This window comes from Pipra filicauda, unplaced genomic scaffold, assembly GCF_003945595.2.
Source record: "Pipra filicauda isolate LSUMZ 115617 unplaced genomic scaffold, ASM394559v2 scaffold118_size2161507_pilon, whole genome shotgun sequence".
Classification (NCBI taxonomy): domain Eukaryota; kingdom Metazoa; phylum Chordata; class Aves; order Passeriformes; family Pipridae; genus Pipra; species Pipra filicauda.
The window spans coordinates 421,334-444,755 of NW_024103640.1; the positions used below are offsets into that span (position 1 = coordinate 421,334).

General features: G+C 47.2%; 1 protein-coding gene across 4 annotated transcripts in view; it reads left to right on the top strand.

The window, feature by feature from the left end:
* The window catches only part of CCDC85A (coiled-coil domain containing 85A), a 56,445-nt gene extending 47,178 nt beyond the window's left edge, over positions 1-9,267 (top strand). For 2 of the 4 annotated variants that reach the window (XM_027728170.2, XM_027728172.2), the window contains one exon: positions 7,313-9,267. In XM_027728170.2, the coding sequence (XP_027583971.1) occupies positions 7,313-7,402 (90 nt within the window). In that variant the 3' untranslated portion in view covers positions 7,403-9,267. Of the gene's footprint in view, positions 1-1,975; positions 2,093-7,312 lie in introns of those variants that run through there. The other 2 variants (XM_027728169.2, XM_027728175.2) reach the window with 2 other exon arrangements.
* The last annotated feature ends 14,155 nt before the right edge of the window (positions 9,268-23,422 follow it).

Consider the following 23,422-nt stretch of genomic DNA (forward strand, 5'->3'; position numbering starts at 1 on the left):
GGCTTGAACTCCGGGAACAGCGCCATTCGCAGGAGGTTTGGAGTTCCTTGTGTTCAGGAGGCTTTACATGTACACTCTGTGCTCATTTTCTCAGCCTCTTAATGGCAATATTTCTGTTTTACTGTTCCAAACTGACCAAAACCTTTGCTGGTGCTGCAGTTAGTAAAGAAACAGGATCCTCTGACTTATAAACCCCCAAAGCTGACTGAGTGAATTTATCCTAACCCAGCACTGCTCCAATCTGCTTTATTGCCCCTTCTCCTTCCTCCTTCATTTCCTTTCCCAAAGTACAGCATTAAGTCTGGCCAGTCTCTAACAGATCTATAAATCCTTCCCCAAGTAAAATAAGTCCTAAACCCCCTTCCATACATCACAACAAATTGATCATAGTCACTGCTGGGGAGAGTTGCAGGATAATGCAGTGAGATCCATTAGTGCCCACCAGTGTGGATTCCATGGATCCATTGCTTGGCAGGAGGCCGGTGCTGGACGACCGGTCTGTGTGTGAAATGAGCTTTCAGATTCAGGCATAAAGTCCCTTTTCTGTGGGTTTGGCATATGCAGCATTCTGTTTATTTGTTATTGATTGACTGGTTGGTTTGGGGGGTTTGTTTGAATGTACGAGGCTCAGTCCTGCGGGGGATTGTGGGGGTCGAGTGGGTGTGCTGGGTGACTGGGAGGGTTCTCTCTGCCCTTTGGCACTGCTGGGAGCCTTGCAAAGGCCTGGGCATATCCCCACAGCACTGGAAGTTTGCTTTGGGCTGTGTTATTGCCCGTTCCTTTGCAGGCAGCCTGGGTCTGTGAAGCTCAGCCTCGTGTTGTCGCCCTGTGCCCTTTCTCTCCCACACCCACCTTCATCTCTCCTATTGTTTAGATTAGAGACACCCCCAAAACCACTGCAATGTTCTGTGTGCTTGCTCAGTGGGACAAAGGAGTGCACATCAGGGCACTGACTCTGAGCAGAGGCTGTTCCACTGTCGTTATTTCTCCTTCAGAAATGCATTTCCCACTCATCTCAGCAGGGATTACCGCTGTGTTACTTCTTAATGTCTCCTATGGTGTTTCTTACTCTCTAAGAAAGGAACTTCCCATCTCTCAGTCTTTGAAGTGTTTTACTTCTTTATATTTCTCATTTGTTTTTAAGCAAAATTCTGCCTGAAGGCTGAGGGTGAGGAGCAGGGCAGGCTGGCAGCACCTGGGGAGCATCCACAGGGATCCCATGGCTACCCATGGGAGTGCAGCAGGGGTATTTTTAGCACTCTCTGAAGCTTTCTCAGGTTACCTCAGCACTGCAGTTGCTCCGGGAGATGCTTCACACCCTGCAAAGCTTGAGGAGACTGAGCTGGAACAGTTCAGGTAGCTCACATTTGTCTGGCAGTGTCCTGAAAAACCCTTCCAGGTTGTCACTGAGGTTGTCACTGCTGGGGACAAATGGGCATCTGGTGCTGTGGGGAAATGGTCTGAGCAGCCTTAACGTTCTGCAGTCAGTGTGAGGTGCTAAACTTCCTCTCCCCTGGGCAAAGGCAAAGGGGGGCGTGCCCTGGCACCCGGAGCTGTTTCCTTCCCTGGCCAGCTGTGGCTGAGCTGGGCTTGCAAACCTTGCAGCAATGTTCAAAAATGAGAGTTTTGCTGAAGGAACAACCGCCAGAATTATTGGGATAAAATTAGACATCCTCCAAACCTTCCTCTGGGGTTGAAATCATCTCTCTAAACTTTGCAGCGCTTTTCGTGAGAGATTTTGATTTTGAGATGAGAAATTTTGTTGCCACGTGCTGACCTTCCAGGGGGACACCCCGGAGGGCCAGAGTGACGCTCACGTGGACCTTGGTTGCCGTGGCACAGACAGAGGGGGACTCGGGAGCACCACACGCCCTCAGTGCTGCTCAGCCCTTGAGAAGAGAGCAGTGAATAAGTGGCGTGTTTGACTCAGCGACGAGCGTGCTGTGTATTAAAGAGTGTTTGCTCTCTTGCCAAGGAGCCCGGTAGGATGCCCGGCGGGGCGGAGGGGCGGCCCTGCCCTGCCCAGCCAGCCAGCGTGGGGGGACACGGCCCGGCCTCTGCGCAGCCTGACTCAGTGGTAAATGCTCTGAAGGTAACGCTGCTCCGCTGCCGGCCCTGCCGCGCATCCTGTCTGTCCCTCAGCTCCTGTCCTGTCGTCCTGCCGACATCCCCGTGGGACCACCGGGATGTTCCTGTCATCAGTGGGCTTGTTTCTGTCTGTCACCCATCGTATCTGTGGCCTGTGTGTGTCCTGGGCAGGGGTCTGGCCCTGGCGGGGGTGATGCTGCTCACCGCGTTACTCACGCCCGTAGTGTTCATTTGGAGCTGAACGTGGTGTGTTGCTGAACAAGGAGGTGTTTCTGCTTCCTGGAGGATCCATGTTTGTGCTCAGGTGGGATACAGTGGATTCCTGCAGAGGGAAATACTCTAATGCAAAGATAAAGCTGAGGCACACGGTATGTTCATGTTAAAAATAGCAGGGCCTTGGGCTGAAGACCACGGTCCCAAGGTCAGTGCTGACGCTGCTTTGGGAGCAGATGTGCTGTACCCTGGAGCCAGGGCTGGACTGCAGAGGCCTGTGTGACACTGATACACAGCCAGTGACACGAGGAATCGAAGGGGTAGAGTTGCAAGTTCTCCCTTCTGTCAGCAGCGAAACTGTTGCAATTAAAGAAACTTAGAAGGTGTTACAAGATTGAAAGGTTGTGGGGCCATGGGAGTCAGCAGGTGGCTGAGCTCGCTGCTCGGGCATCAGGGGTGTCCGTGTTCCTCTGGAGGGGATAAAAACTGAGGGAGAGCTGAGCAGGGACTGCATATTCCTCTCTCCTGTTGTGGCTCAGACGTGGTGGATTTGGTGCTTTGTGCCCCTCTTCTCTCCTGTGCTTCACTCGTCAGCTGAACTGCCTCAGTATCCAGCTGGATAAGCAGGTGTTCCTCCCCACATGTACAGGTGTTACAGGGACACTTGGAGGGGGCAGGTTTGCCCTCCTCCAGGGGAGGATTGGAAGGGACTTGTGTAGGTATTTGCTGTGGTTTTGAGCTTTGTGGAGATGCACAGTAAGAGCTCAGTAGTGCTGTGGGTTTGCCTGGACCCCCAAGCTTCTGTGACATTGCCTTCTCCTCCGTGAAGCTCCAAGACATGGGTTTGTTCAAGTGAACTGTGCACAAATCCCAGCCACCACATCCTTCCTGTGACACAAACCCGGGCACAGCACTGCAGCACAGCCTGTGTTCCTGGCATCCAAAGGGGAGAGGCATCCAGGAGAGCTCCAGCCCCTCTTCCCACAGTGGCAGGTCCCCTCTGGGGTGGCCTCCCCAGCCCTGTCCCTGTCAGGAGCACTGGCCATGAGAGCTCTGGTCTTGTCCTCCTGCGACATTCCCAGCTCCAGGAGTGCCTGGCTCAGCAGTGCTCTGAGCCCTCTGTGCATCTTCCATACATCCCACCTGCTGCTGCCCAGAAAATAAAGCTATGCCAGGTAATTTTGTCAAGAGATCGTGGGTAATTTTGGAAAAAAGCCTTTTGTAGTTCTCTTAAAATACCCCCTGGCAAAGGGACAACCTCCTTGTTGGTGCAACCCACTCCCCCCAGCAGGAAATCTCGAGAGCAGGAGTGTGTTTGAAAGGGGCAGATCCATTAGGGAACAGAGGGAGGGAATTGCTAAAAATGCTGCTGTTGTTTTCCTAAGTGATGAGGAGACTTTAAAAAAACATTATGAAATTTAAAAAGATTGGCTGGGAATCTCCCACTGTTGGAGAAAGTGGGAACAGGAGCAGAGCTTTGCCATGCAGTGGGTCTGATAAGGCTCTCCCAGGACCTGCTCCCTCAGGCAGGGTGGCTGGAAGGAGAACTTGCCGGGTCCTTGGCAATCCTCCCCGCCCTGCCAGTGGCTGTGGGATTATTCCTGGAGTGCAGGTGGCATCCCTGGGGACCTGTAAGTGGTTATTTCACACGGCAGGATGTGTTTGATTCCTTTTGGAAGTTGTATCTGGCCAAACTTCCTGCTTGTGACGTTCCAGACCAGGGTTTGTATGAGTGGAACAGCGATTGTTACCTGGTCTGTAGGTCTGTAAGTCTGACTACTTATATACTGTACTCACACTACTGGTCTTATTGTGGCTGCCAAAAAAAATGTAAATGAAATTCCCTTCTTTTTAAACGTCCCCATGGCTTGGAAGCTCAGGAAAACATCAATCACCGGGCTGTTAAAGGCTCTCTTACCACCATCTTAGTGAGACAGAGAAAGCTGAGGCTGGAGAAATGTGCAGTAAGAGTTTAAGGTGTTTATATTCCATATTGAGCCTGGAAACACCTGAAGATGCAAAGTATTTTTTGTTCAAATGCCGACAATGTGCCCTTGAAGATTTTCTATGGAAATTAAGGCAATTACTGTTTCTGTAATGCAATTACTGTTTTATTAGGAGCACTATAACGTTAACATGTTGGTTAGTATTGATCAGAAAAATCTATGTGGGATAATATATTGGGGGTAAAGTACTGTGTGACCTGAATTTATCCTTCCTAAGAATAAAATCTGACAAGAGTGATGAAGCCTGGCAGCCTCAGTTTCCCCAGCTGAGCAATGGCTCTGATGACTTCTCCTGCCTCAGGTATTCCTTTGCCATTTATGGCTAAAAAAGCAGTTTCTAGCTCATACATATTTCATGGTAATCCGTAGAAGTCCTTGTGGTGTAAGTAATGCCACTTCTAAATGCTAAATTTGACATTATCACTTCATTTTTGTAACTCTCAAATACGTACTCGTGTCCTGCCTCGTCCCTTTGTTCCCAGCCATTCAAAGCTCTGCTGCTGCCACTGAAACGCTCCCTGTCCCTCTGACTTTTACAATCTCTGTCTGATTTCACTGTTGAGACATTATTATACTTTTAAAGCAGTTGGGTATTTCCTTTCTGGTTTTGCTTTCCCTTTTACCCGTCTAGTCCAGGTTAAAAGCACAGTGGATTTGGGATAAACCGATTACAATGTTTATTATAATCTTGTCTTTTGCATTCTCACTGCAGTTCCTGCCAGGCTGTAACTCACTGTTTGTCTGCAGCCTCGTGCACTGTGGGTGTTTCACGGGAAACATTTGCCATGGCATCATTTTCCCTGTGAAAACAGGGGAATGATGACAGTTTAGGGCTCCCTAATTTCGGTGCACAGTTTGGATTGGTGCCAAGATGCAATTTGGTACCCAAATAATGACATAATGCAAACTGCCAAGGTGGATGTGTAACTCACCTTGTAGGAACTTTGTGGTGTTCTGTGACCATGTTGGTGTTTTACTGAGATAACAGAGGCAGGAATTCTCTCCTCAGGACGTGCATGTGCAGTTGGTATTGTATTTGGGAATGGTGTTATTTGGGAACATTCTTGCTCTGTATTTATATACTTGCATTGTCTTAGGAGGATGTAGCAACACGTGGCAGCAAGTTTAGAGGTAGTTTGTCGTGTATTAGTGAGCATGGAGGTAATTCCACAGCACAGGAATGTCTCCATTAAGTCTGGAGGGGTGTTCTTCATAATTGGGAATGTCTGGATTAAGTCTGGAGGGGTGTTCTTCATGATTTTCCTCAGGCTACTGGTAAGTTTAGTTTGCAGCACCCTCACTTGGGCTGGGAGCTGCAGGGAGGGTGGGATATTCCAGTTGGGATCGGGGGTGTAGCTGGGCAGGAGGGCTGAAATTCCTGCTGAAATTCTGAGTGAAATTTTGTACCCCCCCTTGTCACTCGTCACCTCTCTGGGGCCCTTGCATGTGTCTGTCCCTTGCTGCCACTCAGGGGTCACTTGTTCAGCTGGAAAGAAAGGAAGTGTCACCTTCCAGTTTATTCCTGGGTCAGCAATAGCTGCTTGGTAAATATTGTCTCAATATTTATTGCCCAGGGAAGTTGTTGAAGGGCACGTGTAGGCACAGTGTGCCTTCCCACAGGAGCTCTTGTGTTTGGTACCAGCTGTTGGACAGAATTGCCAGATCCAGCCCTGGCTGTGCCCAGACACCCAGTGTGGGAGGTGTCACGGAGCCCCCACTTCCCAGGCTTTGCCCTCTGCAGTGTCTCACACACAGCAAACACACCCAAAACACACACGTGGATTTCTGGGATGTGACTTGGGATTCCAGGCTGCAGGATCCTGCTCTGTGGAAAGCTTGCAGGCTTTGGGTTATGCCCATCCATTGGAATTAAAGACAGTTCCCTTTAAAGGACCATTATTTGTGGCCTTGTACAGTAGGACTGTAGCCCTGTTCCTTCCAATCTGGGAGTATTTCTGGTTTTCATGCCTATGCTCAGGTTTTCTGCAGCAAAGGCTCACAGGAACTGGGTTGTTTTCCCACCAATTGCACAGAATCACAGCAGGACCTTGAGGTTGTTCTACCTTTGCTCATCAGCTGGAGGAACCACCTTTTCAGGATGTCAGCTTCCCAGGATCCAGCTGCTTTGGCTTTGTTCATCTCCAGCTAATGCAGCGTCTGTTCACTGCTGGACTTTAGGCACAGGTAAAACAGTAAATGATGACAATGGAAACCAGTTTTACCTTTCCTGACAGTCACATTGCTGTTGGCCCAGAGGGTGATGGGTGGTTTAGTAGCAGTTACACTTTAGCTGGTTGGGAGTTGATTATTATTAACCAGAAATACTCTGAAATTGCAGTACACAGTTTGGATGGTGGAATCACCATTCTTGTCTCTCGAGAGTCCTGGTGACACACCACCAGCTACTGCTCTCCCACTTACAGTGCATCAGTCTTCCTATAAATCATTATAAAACACTTCCTTACATTTTTGGGAGTGTCACTTCTCTGCCTTTTTAATTCCAGTGTTGTAACAGATGATGTTAAGCACAGTATAGCACAGTGACTACATGCACAATTCCTCGGACCTCACGGAAGAACTAGGGAAATAAACACTTCTGGTGCCTTGCTTGGTTGTAAGAGAACAAGTAAATCCCTTGACAAAGAGGAGAACTGCTCTGTGCTTGTTAAACTGGAAATGTTTAGACACCTCTGGACTGATCTTTGTGCAGGAGATGTGGTTGGGGAAATAGCTGAGTTTCAGCTGAGGCCTTCAAACACCCTCAGTCTTGTGTCTGAAGCACGTGCTGGCCCATCTGTGTCCGTTTTTAATCATTTCTACCCAGCAGCATGTGCTTTCTGTGTTCAGAAGGAATGCTGTACCCCCTGAGGAACATCCTGTGCTCCTGTCGTGTGTCCCTCCCCTGTGCTGCATGTCCCGGAGCTGTGGCATTCCAGCTGCATGTCCGTGTGAACACCGGCGCACCTCGACCGGGGATAACGATCTCTTTCCATCCCTCCCTTTAGGTTGTGTGGAGGAAACTTGGAGATGCTGCAGGGTCGTGCCCTGGAATTAGGCAACACTTGTCAGGAAATCAGTATAAAGGACCCATGTAATGGCCTCTCTGAAGAGCGAGAGTTCGACGTGCCCACGAGAGGGAAGGAACTGGCTGTCCCCCCATCCCCGCTGACGGCGGGGGGTCTGGATGCGCTGCACGAGCCTCGGCTGGACACCAGAGCTGCTGCCCGGGGGGCTGTCCGTGCCGGCAGCGTCCCCTCCTGCTGTTCCAATCGCCTGCCTAGTGACACGCTGCACCCTCACTGCAACACACCACCCTTAGGAGCACTGAGGTATCGCCATCCCAACTCCACAGATACTTGGGATTCTGCAGGAGCTGCGCGAAATAAGTTTTCTTTTGGTTAGTTACAGCGAGTCTCTAATAGGCCTGAACGAGTTTCCTGCTGGATTTGAGAGGGGTTTTTCCACCAGACTGGAGAGACGTGGATAAACTGTGCCTTTGGTCTCCGCAGTTCTGAGAAAGTCGCTTCTTAGTAACTCCCCCTTCAGTCTGTAAAGGACCCGTTAATGGTGCTTAGGCAATTCCCAGGTGATTTCTTTGCTTTGGTAGAATAACCTGCCTTTGGAGGTGCTAAAAGACCATAAAGTCCTAACCAGCCAGTAGTGTAGCATAACTACAGTCCTTGTAGTGATCCACAATTTCTTTCTAAAGGAAAGTCAAGGTAGCTTTCTCTTGATGCACATCTTCTGAAGAGGTGTAGGGTGTTGGCAGCCCTTTAGTGAACAGAATACTTAGGCATCACTATCACAGGTCTCAGATCAGAATCTCCATCAGAATTTCTTTTGGAAAGTATTTTCCAATTGTCAGGATGCTAATTTCTAACTGTTTAATTTAGAGACATGCTGGTTTATTTAACAAGAGCCTATAAGGATCTAAAAGATTGCACTGCATTATTAAAAAAAGCTTTCCTTGCCACCGTAGAGTTCTTTCAAAGAAAAAGGGTTTTATTATCCTCAGAGCATGTCTTTCATTATTAGGAGGCAGAAAGCTCTTGTTCAGATTGCCTGAGATGTGACCAGACGGCGCCCTAGATGTGCTTAGTTTATTTTTATCTCTGTGTATGACACTAGTCGTGTGTATTGAATTACAACATAGGTATTTTGTGTATATCTAAGAGCAATGATAGTTTCATGTATGAATGTGCAACAGGCTTGTGACTGAATGGCTGTTGCTTAACTTTTTACCATAGCTGAGCGTCAAAAAGAGACTAATAAAAAATAATAATAATAAAAAAAAGGAAAAAAAATAGGAATGCAACAATTCCTGGGTTTCTGGTTTGTTCTCGGTTGCGAAGATTTGAGCCGAAGCGAGAAGCTCTGTTTTCTCTGGGCTTGGACATCCTGTACCCGTGGGCTGTTTGCTGTGAATGTAGCTCGGTTGCTGTACAATCTTTTGTCATATAGCTGATGTAAATCTGCTACCTGTCTTCAGCCAAACTGTGTTAATTTGCAGCAGTAATTCTGTTGGGTTTTGTTGTTATTTCCACTTGGTACCATTGGATGTAAGGCCTCTGATCCAGCGTTGCTTTCTCGGGCAAAGCTCCCATTCACTCCTTCTCCTTGAGTTGGGAATGCAGAATCCAGCCTTCTGTTTGAGACATGGCACTCCTGCGTGATTTCTGACATAGAACCCAGCCCAGGCAGCTCTGGGTTCTCTTCCCACGTTGTTTTCTCCCACTGCACAGTTCGGTTGCAATTGTTGTATTCCTATCTCTGTGTGTATGAACAGCTGTGACACCTGTACTTGTGCCTGCAGGGGCTACTCGAGGGACACTGGTCTTTTGACACTTCACTTGTGTAAATTTTGATACTGTATTAAAACTATTTTTTTACAGTTCTGCATACGATGGGGTATCAAGTATCTGTGTTCATCTTAGCAATGGTAATAAATTATAGAATCCCACCCTTGTTTGCTCTCCTTTCCTGACCAAAGCTGCGAGGGGCAGTTTGCCTTGAAGGAGCTGTTGGAAGTGTTTCCTGCCTGGATGAGAAATTAGCTGGATGTCTTGCATTTTTCTTCCTTTTCTTGCCAGGTGTCTTAAAAAAAAAATAAATCCCAGAGCTATGAACTTGGTTCTTTGTTTTATGCTAACGAGGAGCTGCTGTGGGCTGTGCCATGGGGCAGTGACCAGGTGCAGGCTGTTGAGCCCAAGTGGAAGTTGGTAAGTTGTGATGGAGTTGCAGACTCAGGACACCTGTGCTGGCTCCTCCTTCCTCCCAGAGCAGCTTTGAGGTGAGGACAGAGCAACATGGAGCTCCTGGAGTCCTTCTGCTCAGGTAAGAGCTGCTGGTGTGTTGGTGGGACAGGGGGAGGCTGGTTGTGTCCCACTGTCCCCACTACATCTCTGCTCCCTCCTCCCTCCATGGGCTGTGTGGGTCAGAAGTTTTCTGCAGAGCAGAAATTTTCTAACAAAAAAAAAGAAAAAAGATCTTTAGTATCTTGAAGCTGATAAATCCTGTGGTGGCCCCTAAAAATGCAGCCTACTAAGAGCAGAGGGCAGGCAGTGTGTGGAGAAGGGGGTCAGTGCTCTGAGGGATCCTGGAACCTGCTGGAATGTCTCTGAGCTAATGAATAAAAATCTCTGTAGCAGTTAGAGACCTTCATCCCATCTGCCTTGTTCCCTGCACACATGGTTAAGCCTTTTTCAGTGAAATGTGATTGCACCAGACCTCGTGGGCTCCTTGTGCAGTTGTTTTAGCATAATTCTGCTTCAGCTGAAAATGTGCACGTGTTCCAGGGCCATTCCCGAGCTCTGAGCTGAGCCTGAATGAGCTGTAAAATTCACTATGGAGTGAATTTTAAATAGCACTGGTGTAGTGGATGTGGGGAGTGGATTTTATGTTCTGCACTGCAGAGAAGCTGCTTTGCTGAAGGGTTAGAAGGTAAAGAATGGCACTTTGTTTTCAGCAAGTGACTGGTCTCAGTGGAGCCTGTTCCCCAAAGGCTGCAGTTGATGGACATGTTTATGAATGTGGCACGAAGCCAGTGTGCCCTTTCTAATGTTCTGAGCACCCAACCCTGCTCTCCTTTGTGCTGCCCCAACCTCTCCATCACCAAATGCCCCTCAGGGTCTCTGTGCTGCCTCCCCAACAAATACCACCCTTGCCAGGGCACTGGTTTGTTTAAGTCTTTAAATGTCTTTGAAATAAGTCCCATGGTGGTGTGAATTCTTTCTACTGATCTCACCAGTTTGAAGCAGAAGTGGCTCAGCCATTTTTTCCCTCACTTTTGGGTGGAAAAAAGTCTTGATGTGATGACTCTTTTTTTTTTTTTTTTTTTTTTTTTTTTTTTTTTTTTTGAGTTCCTACAGAGTGTCCCAGGAAATGCAGCTACTGGGGGTATAAATGCCAAACCCTCCTTATATCTCCACACTTGTGTTTTCCAGGCTCAGGTGAACCACGTGCCCAGGGACCTCACCCCAAGGCAGCACCCACGGCAGCTCTGCTCGTCCAAAATCCTGCAGGTAAGAACAGCTGACTCAGTGGCAGCTCTGCCTGGATTGAGTAAAGAGAGGTTCTGCATTCATTAATCAACCAGCAAACAGGCAGTGCAAAAATGGTGATGTGAATGAAAATCAGCTTTTAAAATAGTCTTGCTTGAATAAAAATATGACCATGTTTTAGAAGCTTAAGAGATAACCAGAGATTTATGGACAAGAGACATAAATCTGACTTGAACTGAGACAGCTCAGACACTTCCATGCTTATAATTAGAAAATTGAGAAATATTGATGAGAATGATGAAAAAAAGTAAAAGCGTAGCATGTTGTGCTGTTGATGTGAGGGCTTTGCTGGCTCTGGGGAGCTCCAGCCTTGCCCAAGCATTAGTGTTCTCCTCATGCTGTGTGTGGCTGGTGGGGAAGGACCCCAGGGACTGCATCGTGTGCTTCTGTCTGAAACAGTTTCCCAAACACCTGGTTCACGAAGAAGTGCCAAAATAATAATAGTGAATTATTTAATATGTTTGTTAGAACATGATAATTACTCTCCCCTGGAATAAGAACTTGTTATAATGATCTCTTCAAAGCAGTGGCTGTGGCCCTCGAGTTCGAGGTTTCCTTGGTTTTGGTTTTTTTTTTTTTCCTCACTACTGTGAATAGGTTGAAGTAAATTTAGGTGGCCTTTCAAAACAGGACCTGGTTTGTTGTCAGAGTGGTGGGGACTGGCCAGGTCATCAGTCAGGGGCATGGGGCTGTTGAGCTGCTCTGTTTTTACAGGCATTAGACTTTGAAAGAGAGGAAATAATCTATAAATATGATATTTCCCTCCCCTGCTGAAGGGGAAGTGTCCACACACTGCTGTGTGTGCCCATTAGAGAGGCCCAGAGCCCACCCTGCTCAACCCTGGGAATCCCAGGAAAAGCACACGATGAAACGGAAATGTTTCCATGGGAACTGTTCTTCTACTCCTGCTATTAAGACAGCCCTATAACACAAATGATACCAGGCCCCCATTTCTGCACCAAACTACAAACAGGGAACGCTACAAAGGGAGCTGGTAAAGAGCAGGAGTGTAAATCAACCAAACTGCTAAATTAGGGACGTGCCTGCCTCTCCATGAAAAAGCCCAAGCAGATAAACAAAGCCCTTGGGGGAGTTAAAAAAAAAGAAAATATCATTTTAATTATAGCACATCCAGCCAACATAAACCCCATGGATTGTGTGAAATCAGGTTTGTTCTTCTGATCAGCAGCAGGAAACCCTGTAGCAGATCAAATGTGTTCTGGGAGGCCAACTTGCTAATTGCTGCTCCTCGCTGAGCCAAAGCAAGCTATTTAGACAAAGGAGAGAATTCACTTCTTATTTAGTATTAATTATGAAATAGCATGTCTGGATGGGCTTCACAATAACACTACATTTCCTGGGGGGGAAAAAATGTAGTTCTAATCCTGTGAAATAAGTGGAGAATTAACCTGTTGCTTCAGGCAGGAGTCCCAACATGTGCTTGCAGTTAGGTGCAAGATGAGTGAGGTCTTGATTGTTCAACCACAGCAAATTATGAAACCCATTTTAAAGCCTTCTTTATGAGCAGTTTTGTATGTTCTGACCTTACACTGAGGTTAAAACAGTGTGACTTTTTTTTTTTGTCAAGACTTTCTCACTTCCCCTTGGCTTTTATTTTTAAAGCCTGTTATGGCCACTTTGCAGCATCTCATTGTCTTCTCTCTAAAGATTCTGGAGTATTTGGGGGCTTGGATTTGTTGCTGGGACAGTCTCACTTTGTGTTGAGTGGAGGTTTTGGTTTTGTGGAGTTTTGTAGGGGTTGGATGAAGAGAAGGAGTAGGAATCGGCTGGGGGTCAAGGCTGCTTCCTACCACGATGTAGCAGGTCCTAGGATTGCTCTGGTTTATCTTCCTTTCACATGCAGCTTAGAACATGCACAGCTGCCAGAACTGCTCTGGGAGGCCCTTGCGCTGAGCGCTGCCATCGCCAAACACAAATCTTCCACAGCAGGGGAAGGAATGTGCTCTCCAGAGGAGCAAAATGCCACAAATAGCGTGAGGGCCTCTAAATCACAGCCTTTGTGGTTCGGTTTCTGCCTTGCTGAACCACAGTGCCCTCTGCCCCTGCTTGGCTGCCTCCCAGCAGTGCCATCCGTCAGCTCCCTGCCACGGTGTCACCCCTCTGTGCCCGGGCACTGGCACTGCCCTCAGCCTGGAACTGAGAGCACCAGGTCTCTAGGGCTGCAAGGAGACCATATGTTAGGTCTCCTTGCAAGGAGACCTTGTTAGATGCCTTGTTATATGCAAGGAGACCATGTTAGATGCCTTTTCATGCTGAAATCACTTTTTAATGAAAGCACATCATAGCCACTGAACCTTTCATAAACGTGCACGAATTGAGAGCTGGATCTATGCACATCTTCATTGTGGAAAACTTTTCCTTATATCTGCCCAGGATTTCCCATTTGTGTGTCATCTTTGCACTGGGCACCTCTGGGGGGAGAGAGGCACGTGCCTTGTGCTCTTGTCTCTGGCCATGCTGGTGGTCTCCATGGACTCATTCCTGTATGTCCATGTCCATGTCCATCTGGGGAGCCCAAAACAGGACCCAGTGCTCCAGATGCATCACCAGAGGGGAAGGATCGCCTCCCTCAGCCCTGGTTTATAAGCCCTGTAATGCTGTAGTTACAAAGGTAGTGCTGGGCCCCTGGCAGAATGGAAACTACAGGAATGCTCATATAGAGTATCCATAATCCATATGTGCTTTTGTTAAGTAATGACTTTACTGCGCCCAGCAAAAATGTTTCTGTGAGCGCCGATGGAAAGCTGAGCTGGATGGGAAGGCAGGTGTGTGCCAGCAGCAGGCAATAAATGTGCTGCTCTGAGGGCATTTTGGAGACATTTCCAGATTAAAGAATGAGTGGTTGGTTAAAAAAAATACAAATAAGTGAAAAATAGACTACTTGAGGCTCTTGGAGCTGCTTCCCTCGGCCCTTTGAAGCTCTGCCTTTCCTCGGAGGATAGTTCCTGTGACCGTGGACTTGGCTTTTTCCCTGCTAATATCCGTACTTTAGCAGGAAAAAAGAACAGTGGAGAGAAGAGGCACTTGATAACAGTCAGACAGCGATCAGTGCCCAGACTAGTGCTGATAAGGTTTTATCTTTGATCTTGACGAGTTAATTGATGCTCAGTGGTGCTCAGGTCTCAGCTGGAAACGTCCTGGCCCGGTTAAGGAAGGGAGCGAGGGCTTGGTCCTGCCGTGTCTCTGTCCCAGGACCCGCTTCCCGAGGGCCAGTGAAGGGCTGCGGGTGCAGATGAGGTTTATGGGGGGCTGAGGGGGTGCTTCTCTCCCCTCCGCTCTCCGGGGGCCGTGTCTCGGTGTTTGTTCACACGATGCGGCCGGGATGGCAGGAACGGGAGCTGCTCCCCCCTGCCCCTCACGGATGCCACATCTCCCCGCAGAGCCCCCTCACAGCCCTATCTCCCACTTAGAGACCCCTCACAGCCCCCCATCTCCCTTCACAGCTCCCTCACAGCCCCCCATTTTAACTAGCAACCCCCTCAGCCCCATCTCCCCCTCAGAGCTGCCTCATAGTCCCCATTTTCCCCTCACAGCCTCCATCTCCTCTCACAGCCTCCCATCTCCCCTCATACCCTCTGTCTTCCCTCACAACCCCCCATTTTCTTTCACAGCCCCCTCAACAGTCCCCCACCTCCTCCTCGGAGCCCCCTCACAGCCCCTATCTACCCTCACAGCTCCCTCACAGCCCCCCATTTTCTCTTGCAGCCCCCTCACAGCCTCCATCTCCCCTCACACCCTCTATCTTCCCTCGCAGTACCCCATTTTCCCTCACAGCCCACTCATAGTCTCCCATTTCCCCTCACAGCATCTCACACCCTCTATCTTCCCTCACACCCCTCATTTTCCCTCGCAGCCCCCCATCTCCCCTCACAGCCCTTATCTACCCTCACAGCCCCTTCACACCCCCCCATTTTCCCTCGCAGCCCTCTCACAGCCTCCATCTCCCCTCACAGCATCTCATAGCCCTCCATCTCCCCTCACACCCTCTATCTTCCCTCGCAGTACCCCATTTTCCCTCACAGCCCACTCACAGTCTCCCATTTCCCCTCACGGCCCCTCACACCCCCCATTTTCCCTCACAGCCCCCCCTCTCCACCCACAGTCCCCCATTTTCCCTCGCAGTCCCCCATGTCCCCTCACAGCCTCCATCTGCCCTCACGACCCCTCACCCCCCCCATTTTCCCTTGCAGCCCCCTCACAGTCCCCCATTTCCCCTCACAGCCTCCATCTGCCCTCATGGCCCCTCACAGCCCCCTCACAGCCCCCCATTTCCCCTCACAACCCTCATCTCCATTCACAGCCCCCTCACAGCGCCGCTGGGACCTGGACCCCCACCCGCAGTGCAGGTACTTGTTATAGATATGGAAAATGCTGGGCTGGGAGGGGGGGAAAAATGGGCTGAATTTAGAGATTTCCAGTCATTTGTGTCACAGAGGGAGAAAACTTTTCTTGGGCTGAATGGCATCTACATAAATAATGTGTGCCTCCACTTGTGGTTAACTGTGTGTCAGCAGCTGTTGGTGTCAGAGACTGAGGAAAACTCTCTGAATGCACAGTATAAAAACCGTGTTCTAAATCATATTTGCTGCATTTTAGTTTTATGTCATCATAGAAACTATATAAACAGCCAAGTCCATAAATCTAAGCAATTGCAAGAGGGGAAGATATTTAGTCTAATTACCTCATACTATTTGTTTGGATGGCGAGGAAATATTAGGCAGACTTTTTGTTTTTTCTTCCCTAGGAGTAATTAAATATGTTCCCTAAAATGTTTCTGGCTAAACTGCCTATTAACCACATTTGTAATTCCTATTTCACACATTATTAGTCTCAGAATTCCAGTGGCCTGGACAAGAGGAGCTGAAATTATTAAATTAAGGGATGATATTAGAAGAGAGCTGTGTAACTGGTCCAAAGTAATTCTCTGCTCAGATATGACCTCTAGGTTTTCATTTTTTACAGAGAAATAAAGATGGCCAAAGGGCAGGAAAAATATGACTGCAGTGCTAGAGTCTCAGCCAGACTGTAACTGCACACAAAGCCAGTTTTTTATTCTGCTTTCAATTACTTGAGCAATCTGTACAATATTACAACCCACCAGAAAATTAATGCTGGTTTACCAGATATTTACTTAAAAGAAAGGACCCAAATCCCTTCATGTTTCTATTGCTGCTTTACAGTTGCTGATCTGTTACCTGGGATTTCCTGGGTATAAATGACTGGAAAATTACCTCAAAATGATGCATTTTCTATTCTTGTTTTGATGTGTCTGTTGTGATTTCCTGAGGAGTAGGTAAATTACATGGAGATTGTCAAATGTAATAATTAAATTGGTTTAAAAATCAATTTCACCTTGCAAGTTGGTAGAGATAGGTGACTCTGTATGGGGTTTACTCCAGGTTTGTGGAGCCCGGGGTTAAAACCACACTTAGTTTATTTGGTCTGAGCTTAGTGTTCATGTTAGTACAGGGTGTTATTTTTTTTTGGTACTCCTGGAAGGCATCTGGGAGTGCTTGATGGCCTTTCCTTGGGAACACTGCTCAGAAAAACTTGGCTGTTTGATCTCTGCTCCTGAGGGAGGGTCCCTCCAATCTGCTTCTGACATCAGCCCTAGTCCTTCAAATAATTTTAGAAAAGAAAGACAGATCCCAACCACCTTTTATTATTAACACATTTTCCCTCTATTTTAAAAATTCCAACAGGAGCCTGTTTGGTTTTTTTTGTTTAAGTCAATGCAAAATACTTATTTACACAAAGAAATGCCTTTATCTGTTTGGGAGACAGGTTTGGTTTACACGTGTTACTGCTGTGCACAGGAACATTTGCTGCTGATCAGAGGGGTTTGCAAAGCAGATTTCTTCCCTTTGCCTTCTGGTTTCTCTTCCTGACTTGGGTTTTCCAGGTGCAGAATGGTCTTCACTGAGAGAAAAGACTATCTGTGTTTTGTTGATGCTCAGAGGGATAAAACTTTGTGGATGAGGACTGATTTCAGTCCCTCTCCTTTCCTGCCTTGATGCTGGAGTTGGTTTTGTGGCTGTGCCAAGTGAGTTGGCAGAGGCTGCTGGGCCTTGCAAAATCCTGCTGGGCTGTGGCTGGAGCGGCTCCCCACTCCTTTTATCCCGTAGGAGTATGTTTGTTTTGTGTGGGAATACCAGTCTGTCAGAGAAACAGCGTTTATCCTGCAGACAGTGACAGTAAACGTTGCCTTGCTCTAAGTCCAGGATTCCACTTCCCAGCCTCTGCTGTTGCCGTGCCTTGAAGCAAAGCTGAGGGATGGAGGGAAATAATGCACAAAGGAGAAGTCTCTGAACATCTTTGCTAATGCCACCGTAGTGGGTGCTGTGAACCTCCCTGGGATGTATTGCAGGGGTGGTTTTGCTCACTCTGTGCAGTGCAGGTCTCTAAATCTGAATATGATCCTTGTGGGTCCCTTCCAACTCAGGATGTTCTGTGATATATATATATATGTGTGTGTGTGTCTCCTTCCTGGCCACGGAGCTTGTAGCAACCAAAAGAGGTTTCCCTCAAAATTTAGCAATGCCCATTCGCTGGCAGGGGAGTGAATGACTGAAGTGTGACACCTTAGTAATGGCATCTGGGAGATTTGGTATTGGGCCAGCTCACGGCTCTGAAACGTGAAGTGCCAGAGCAAAAATGACATTTTCTGTGGTTTTTCAGTGTCTAATTATTTGCTTTGTGAATGGGAGAGCTGCTGTTTCTGGGCTGTAAACCTGGCCTAATTCTCTGCCCCCCCATTCTTGAACAGCAACGCCTCTTCTGAAGGCTGGGAGGAGCAGCCAGGCATTGTGCAGAAGCAAGGAGGCCCCTGCCTGGGGCTTATTGCTCCAGCAGGACTGCACATGGCACATGGCAAAGTTCCTTCATGACTGATATGCTTTAAAAGCACCTCTGTTGTAATTTTAAAGAGTGTTGATTCTTGTCTGATGGTTTGTGCAGTATATCAATTGTTTGCCTAAATAGATTTTTTACGTGCTCCAGGACTTGCTATGAATTTTATCCTGGCTGACCTTAATAAATTATGTGAGACCAGAATAAAGAGGAAAGTCCAAACTTGAACCAAAGCACAAAGGAATCCTTTGTGGAGTGTGGAACTTCTTTTGGGTTTCCTCTGTAATGAATGCACAATATTTTTCTCCATTGCTAGTTTTTGGTTGTGGAAGTGAAAATATAGAGGCTGGTGATCCAAGACCGTAGAAATGAGAGGATACTAGTACATAAATCCATTTGTACTAAAATATTGCACTTGTCCAGAAGATAAGTGTGTTAGTAGTGGTAGGAGAGTGATGGTTTGCTCTCAGCCCTCATAGCTGATCCCATGCAGAGCATTCCCTGTGGACTGAGGGCTCAGTAGATCCTCTCAGCCATCCTGGCGTAGCAGGAATCAAGGTTTTGTGTTTCACAAATCGAGGTTTTGTGTTTTGATCCACTCAGTGGATCAAAAGAGAGGCCAAAAAGCAGAATTTATGATTAATTTGCTGTGTGTGGAATTATTACTCTGCAAATCTGCATGGCTTAGCCCACTTCAGGGTTATATGGTCTTGCAGAGACTAATGGTAGTTGCCTGCTTGCTCCGGAGGAGCTGGTATGTTTTAAAAAAATCTGTATTAGAAATTGGAAGAATTTTCAAGAGCCTTGGGGCCCACGGAGAAAGAAGTTTTAAGTTTTCATGTCTGTGCTCTCTGTTTAAGTGGTTGTCAGCATGCTTGACCGTAAAGTGAATATTGCTGAACAGGTCAGACTTTTAAAAGTGAGTTTGATATTGTTGCGAGGCAAGAAATAACCAACGGGCGGGTTTTCCTGCAGTCAGTCTTGCGTGGCCATTTAGAGCTGATGATGCAGCCACAGGTTGTTAAACAATTTTAAGCAGGCCCATTTCAAACCGTGTAAAACTAACGTTTAATGAAGCGAAACGCAGATCAATGGGAAATTTTGTGCACTGGCTCAGCTGTATTGATTGCAAGGTTCAAAGAGTTTCGGTGTGGACCTATTAAACATCTATAATGTTCGGGTTGGAACGGTGCTTGGCAAATGCTAACAAGGCTGAAAATAACTCCTGCTTTCAAATGATGTGCTGCTTTTCAGTCAGCAGGGAGCGGTTGGTCACACAGGAGATGCTCCTGGGATCAGGTGTCAGAACTCTCCCTGGGCCCTTGCATTGTTCCCCAGGGTGATTTTGCCCGTTCCACACGGACAGGCATTTGTAAAAGGGCTAAACCTGGTGTGTGACAGTTCTTAGCCCGTGAGCAGTTGTCCCTCCTGCAGCATGTGCCTTGCGGCTCATTGCACAGACGCACAAGGCAAGGACCTGCTGGAGGCTGTGTCTGCCACAGCGGCTCTTTGGTCGAGCAGAGTGTTGATTTAGCTGTACTTGGCCTTGGCACACTAAAAGCTGGATCCTGGCTCCAGCCTGGCCCCCTGCTGAGAGGCCTGTAATTTGTAACCACTCAAGGATGCCGGCGGCTCTTCCTGCGCTCCGCAGATCTATCCCGTACTCGGCAGCCTCAGCCCAGTCGTGCCCCCTCCTGCCCGGCAGCGGGCTGGGAATGGGAAGATGTATGATCGGGCAGCGCTGCAAAAATAAAATCAATACAGATCAACCGAAGGGTTTTAATCTTGCCTTGTAATAACTCCTTATCTCTCCATCCCCCATATTCATTGCAAATGTGGTGTCATTGAGCACTGCTGGCTTGCAAATCAAAATGTTCCCGGTTCAATGTCGTGGGTATAAATACGGACACAAACATCAGAAATGCACCCCTTGCTGTGAGAATGGCGGGGTGTGTGTATGGAAACAAACCCAGGCAGCTTTTCTGGCGAGTGCAGCAGGGATTTCCTTAGGGAAATAAGAGCCTGGGTGCTGTGTTTGACCCCGGCAGTTCCTGCTCCCGGTAACTGGTCTGGTGACAGTGGCACACTTAACACCTGGGCAGGAAGGGTTCCTCTTCTGTAAAACAGCAGCTCCCTCTCCTGCATACATCCTGACAACAGCAATTAGAAACATAGCAGCACACCAGGGAACTGCTAAATATAGCATGGCCTGAAGGGATAAGCTTATGTCTCCTGGATTTTTTGTGCTGTGATTCCCCATCCCTATCCACCTTATGGATGATGCAGGAGAATTTAAAGGTCAGGCAAGCAAACTAACTCAGGAGGAGGAAGAGGGATTCCTACCTCTGCCAGAGCAGCATAAAGAATAGAGTAAGGAAAGTCCATAGGGAAATAAAGGACTATTAATTCAAAACGAGTTTTTACTAGTCTGTGGTAGATAAAGCTGCTGTCAGTTCTGGCATAAGGAGGAGGAAGCAGTGCTGAACTTTGTGGTGGCTTGAGCACAGCGGGATGTTGGCCTTGCACTGGGAGCTCAGACCTGAGAAGCTTTAGTGAAGTCCAGCCCTTGCCTGGCTGGGCCCACAGTGCTGCCAGATATTTTAGCTCCTGTGCAAGAAATCCTACCTTTAGGAAATTCTTTCCCTTCAGGAAACACACAGAGAGGGAGAACTTTAATTCTCGAATGTCTTAATTCAGGATGAGATGATGTCACTGCTGCAATAACTCAAATTCTGCTTGTGCCTAATACATTATTTATTTTAGGGATGCTGAATGAAAGAGCTCCCTCGCTCTCTGTGGTGCACAGGAGTCTAGGGATGGTTTGGTGCTTGGTTTAGCAGCTCACACTTCTAAAGACTTGACATCTTGTTTGTGTTACCTAAATAGACATATGCTGTTTCTGGGAGCTGTTGCTGGTCTTGGGCTTTTATGACAGTCTTTATAGACAGCTTTGTTTTCTAGCATGGGAGAGGTCACAGCGTTTTGCCAACTCAGAATACCTGACACTGACAGGAGGAAGCAAATTTCATTAAATAAAAAAAGGGATCAGCACTGTACAGGCTGATTATTTATAAATAGTGCCGCCAGTCAATACCTGATGGTTTATTGGACTTAATGAAACTCCTGGTAGCCAAATGTGTATTTTAAGAAGGCGTTTGACCTTGGGCATCTCTCCTGCTGGGGGAGGCTGTCTGCTGCATCAGTGGTTCAAAATCGATAACCTCCAGCACTGTCCTGTTGAGAGCTCTTGTTTTTAAGGGTGATATTGTAAAATGTGACAATATTCTGCTGACGAATGACTCGAGACTGATATCCCTGAGGGGAAGGGTGGGCAGGGTTATGTGGTGACTAAAAATGCACCTATAACGAATGAGGAAAAAAACTGCTGGGGATGCCATTTTATCCATTTGGCTCTTGGATCTGCTGCCCTTGTGTCAACCTTTACCAACACTGTCCGGGGGCGCCTGAGTGAAACCTGTTCGTTGTGTTCCTCACGAGTTTCATGAGGTTTAGGGCTGTGAAATTCATTCTCTGTTACTCTCCTGCTTTTAATCACGGTAGCAGGGCGACACCCCGGTGTGCAGAAATTATTCTTGTCTTGTGCACAAAATCAAGGTTGTAGCCCAAAAATCAGCACTCGAGTCTCAATTTGAGGGCTGGCTGGACGTTTTAGGCTGTTGCCTGTAGATAGATCAAGGGTGAACAGTGTAAACTGAATATAAAATAGTTTGAGACATCTACTTACGCCAAACATAACTTGCATTGTAAAATCCATAGCCTTTCACAAGGATAATACTGTTATTTCCTTGTAAACATTCCTATCATGGCTCCAAACCTCTGTCTGTGGAAATGCTCCTCTGTCTTTCCCTTGACACAGACTGACAGTAAGAGAAGCAATAAATGCAAGTGTACAAATAGATGTGTAATTGCAAATTTCCACAATAACTTTTTTAATATCGTCTTTTAAATGCTTTATGTACTAGAGGGCTCAGCGGGGTCTCTTCATAATATACAGTGTGATTAATTCAAATGAGAAAAAACAGTCATGCAGACAGGCTTTGCAGCTAATGAGCAGGATGCATAAAATATGCCCTGCCTCACTGAGGTATTATTGTCATCTGACATTTTTGGAAACTCCCATGGAATTTATTTTGCATTAGCTTCTGGTAGTGCTGATGGAGTCAGTGAGTTATTGCCTCGTTGTCTTGAGACTTGAACTAATCCTCCGTGCGGGTTTTCGGAAGTTTCTTTTTGAGTTGAGCACATTATTGAGAGAAGTGCACATAGGAAAGGTTATCCCAGCAGCGTAGGCAGTAGAGACACATCACTGTGCGTTAAGACAGCAGACCTGTAAATCCCATTTTTTGCACTCAGAAGTTTGTTGCCTGTTTTAAATCCCGGGCCTTGACAAAGGGGGCTGGTTACCTGACTTGAGAGAACCTCATTGAAACCCTGCTAGATGGTGAGCGAGAGGGACTTCCTGGTTATCAGGAGCTACTTTTTGGTAGGAGCAGTGTGTGTCTGCAAGAAGAGACATCCCAGGGCATTGCTTGTTTGTAGAATGCTGGGTGCTTTGGTCTTTCAAAGCAAAATCTGCATGGATGAAGAGGAATCAAGTCTCCTTAGCATGTGCTTTAGGTAATCTCTTACTTAAAAAAAAAAAAAAGGCACATTTTTTGGAAATATGTTCTAACCCTGCCTGAGTACTTCCCAGGGCTTGGGTATGTAATCAGAACCGGTGTCCCTTCATCTGTATCAGCCATTTGATATAAATCAGTGTGTTCTGTGTTGAAATAACAGACTTCAAGCTATGCATAGCGTATGTAAAAACCCAACTCCCTCCCCAGCCTGAACAATAAATGTTGCTGGAAAAATATCTCAAAGGGAAAAGCCCTGAGTAAAGCCTAGTTTGTGGTTTTGTTCAGTGAGCTTTGCTGTGTGTCTGTCCTGGACCATGTGCAGAGCTCTCCCAGTGTTCTCCACCTGAAACTTCAGTAAACTCATTTAGAAGAGAGCCCTTCATTTCCCTTGTGCTCAGTCAACAAGCCTTTTTTGCTCTTTAGCTTGATGAAAGGATGAAATCATCCTTTTGCAGAAAAGATTTGCTTCCCCCAAAGAAAACAGGCAGAAGGAAGCAGAAGAGGAGTTGCTAAAGAGATAAATGACAGACTCAGCCTTAAACCCTGCACTTGCAGTTTATTTGAAAAAAATGTTCAGGGAGTGCAAAGACAGGACATCTGTTTCATGTTATTCCCAAAGCAACCTGCTTATTCAGCTGCAGACATCCCCACCTGCTCCTCTAATGAGCTCGGATCTCGCAATATTCCCTCTTCCCTGCTTTGAACCTGAGCAGAGCTGTCTGAAGCAGGGGAGCACTTCCTAAAATTTAGCGTAGAGTGAACCCTCTGCATTTGTGCTGTTGGAGCCTCTTTGACTCCCACACTTCTGGAGCTGTGATGGCTAAATTAGGCTTTACAGTATGTGGTCTTAATGTAAGATGTTATATGTGCAACTAGAGCAGTTTTGGGGCTGGTGAGGAGTTGGGCTCTGGCCTGGAAGAGGGAATTTCTCAGAATGATTCTCTCCTAAAACGTTGCTGATGTTTGACATTTACAATCGACTGCTTACTCAAACTAAGGGATGGCAGAAAGAAACTGTTGGTTGTTTTTTTTTTTCTTCCCTGTG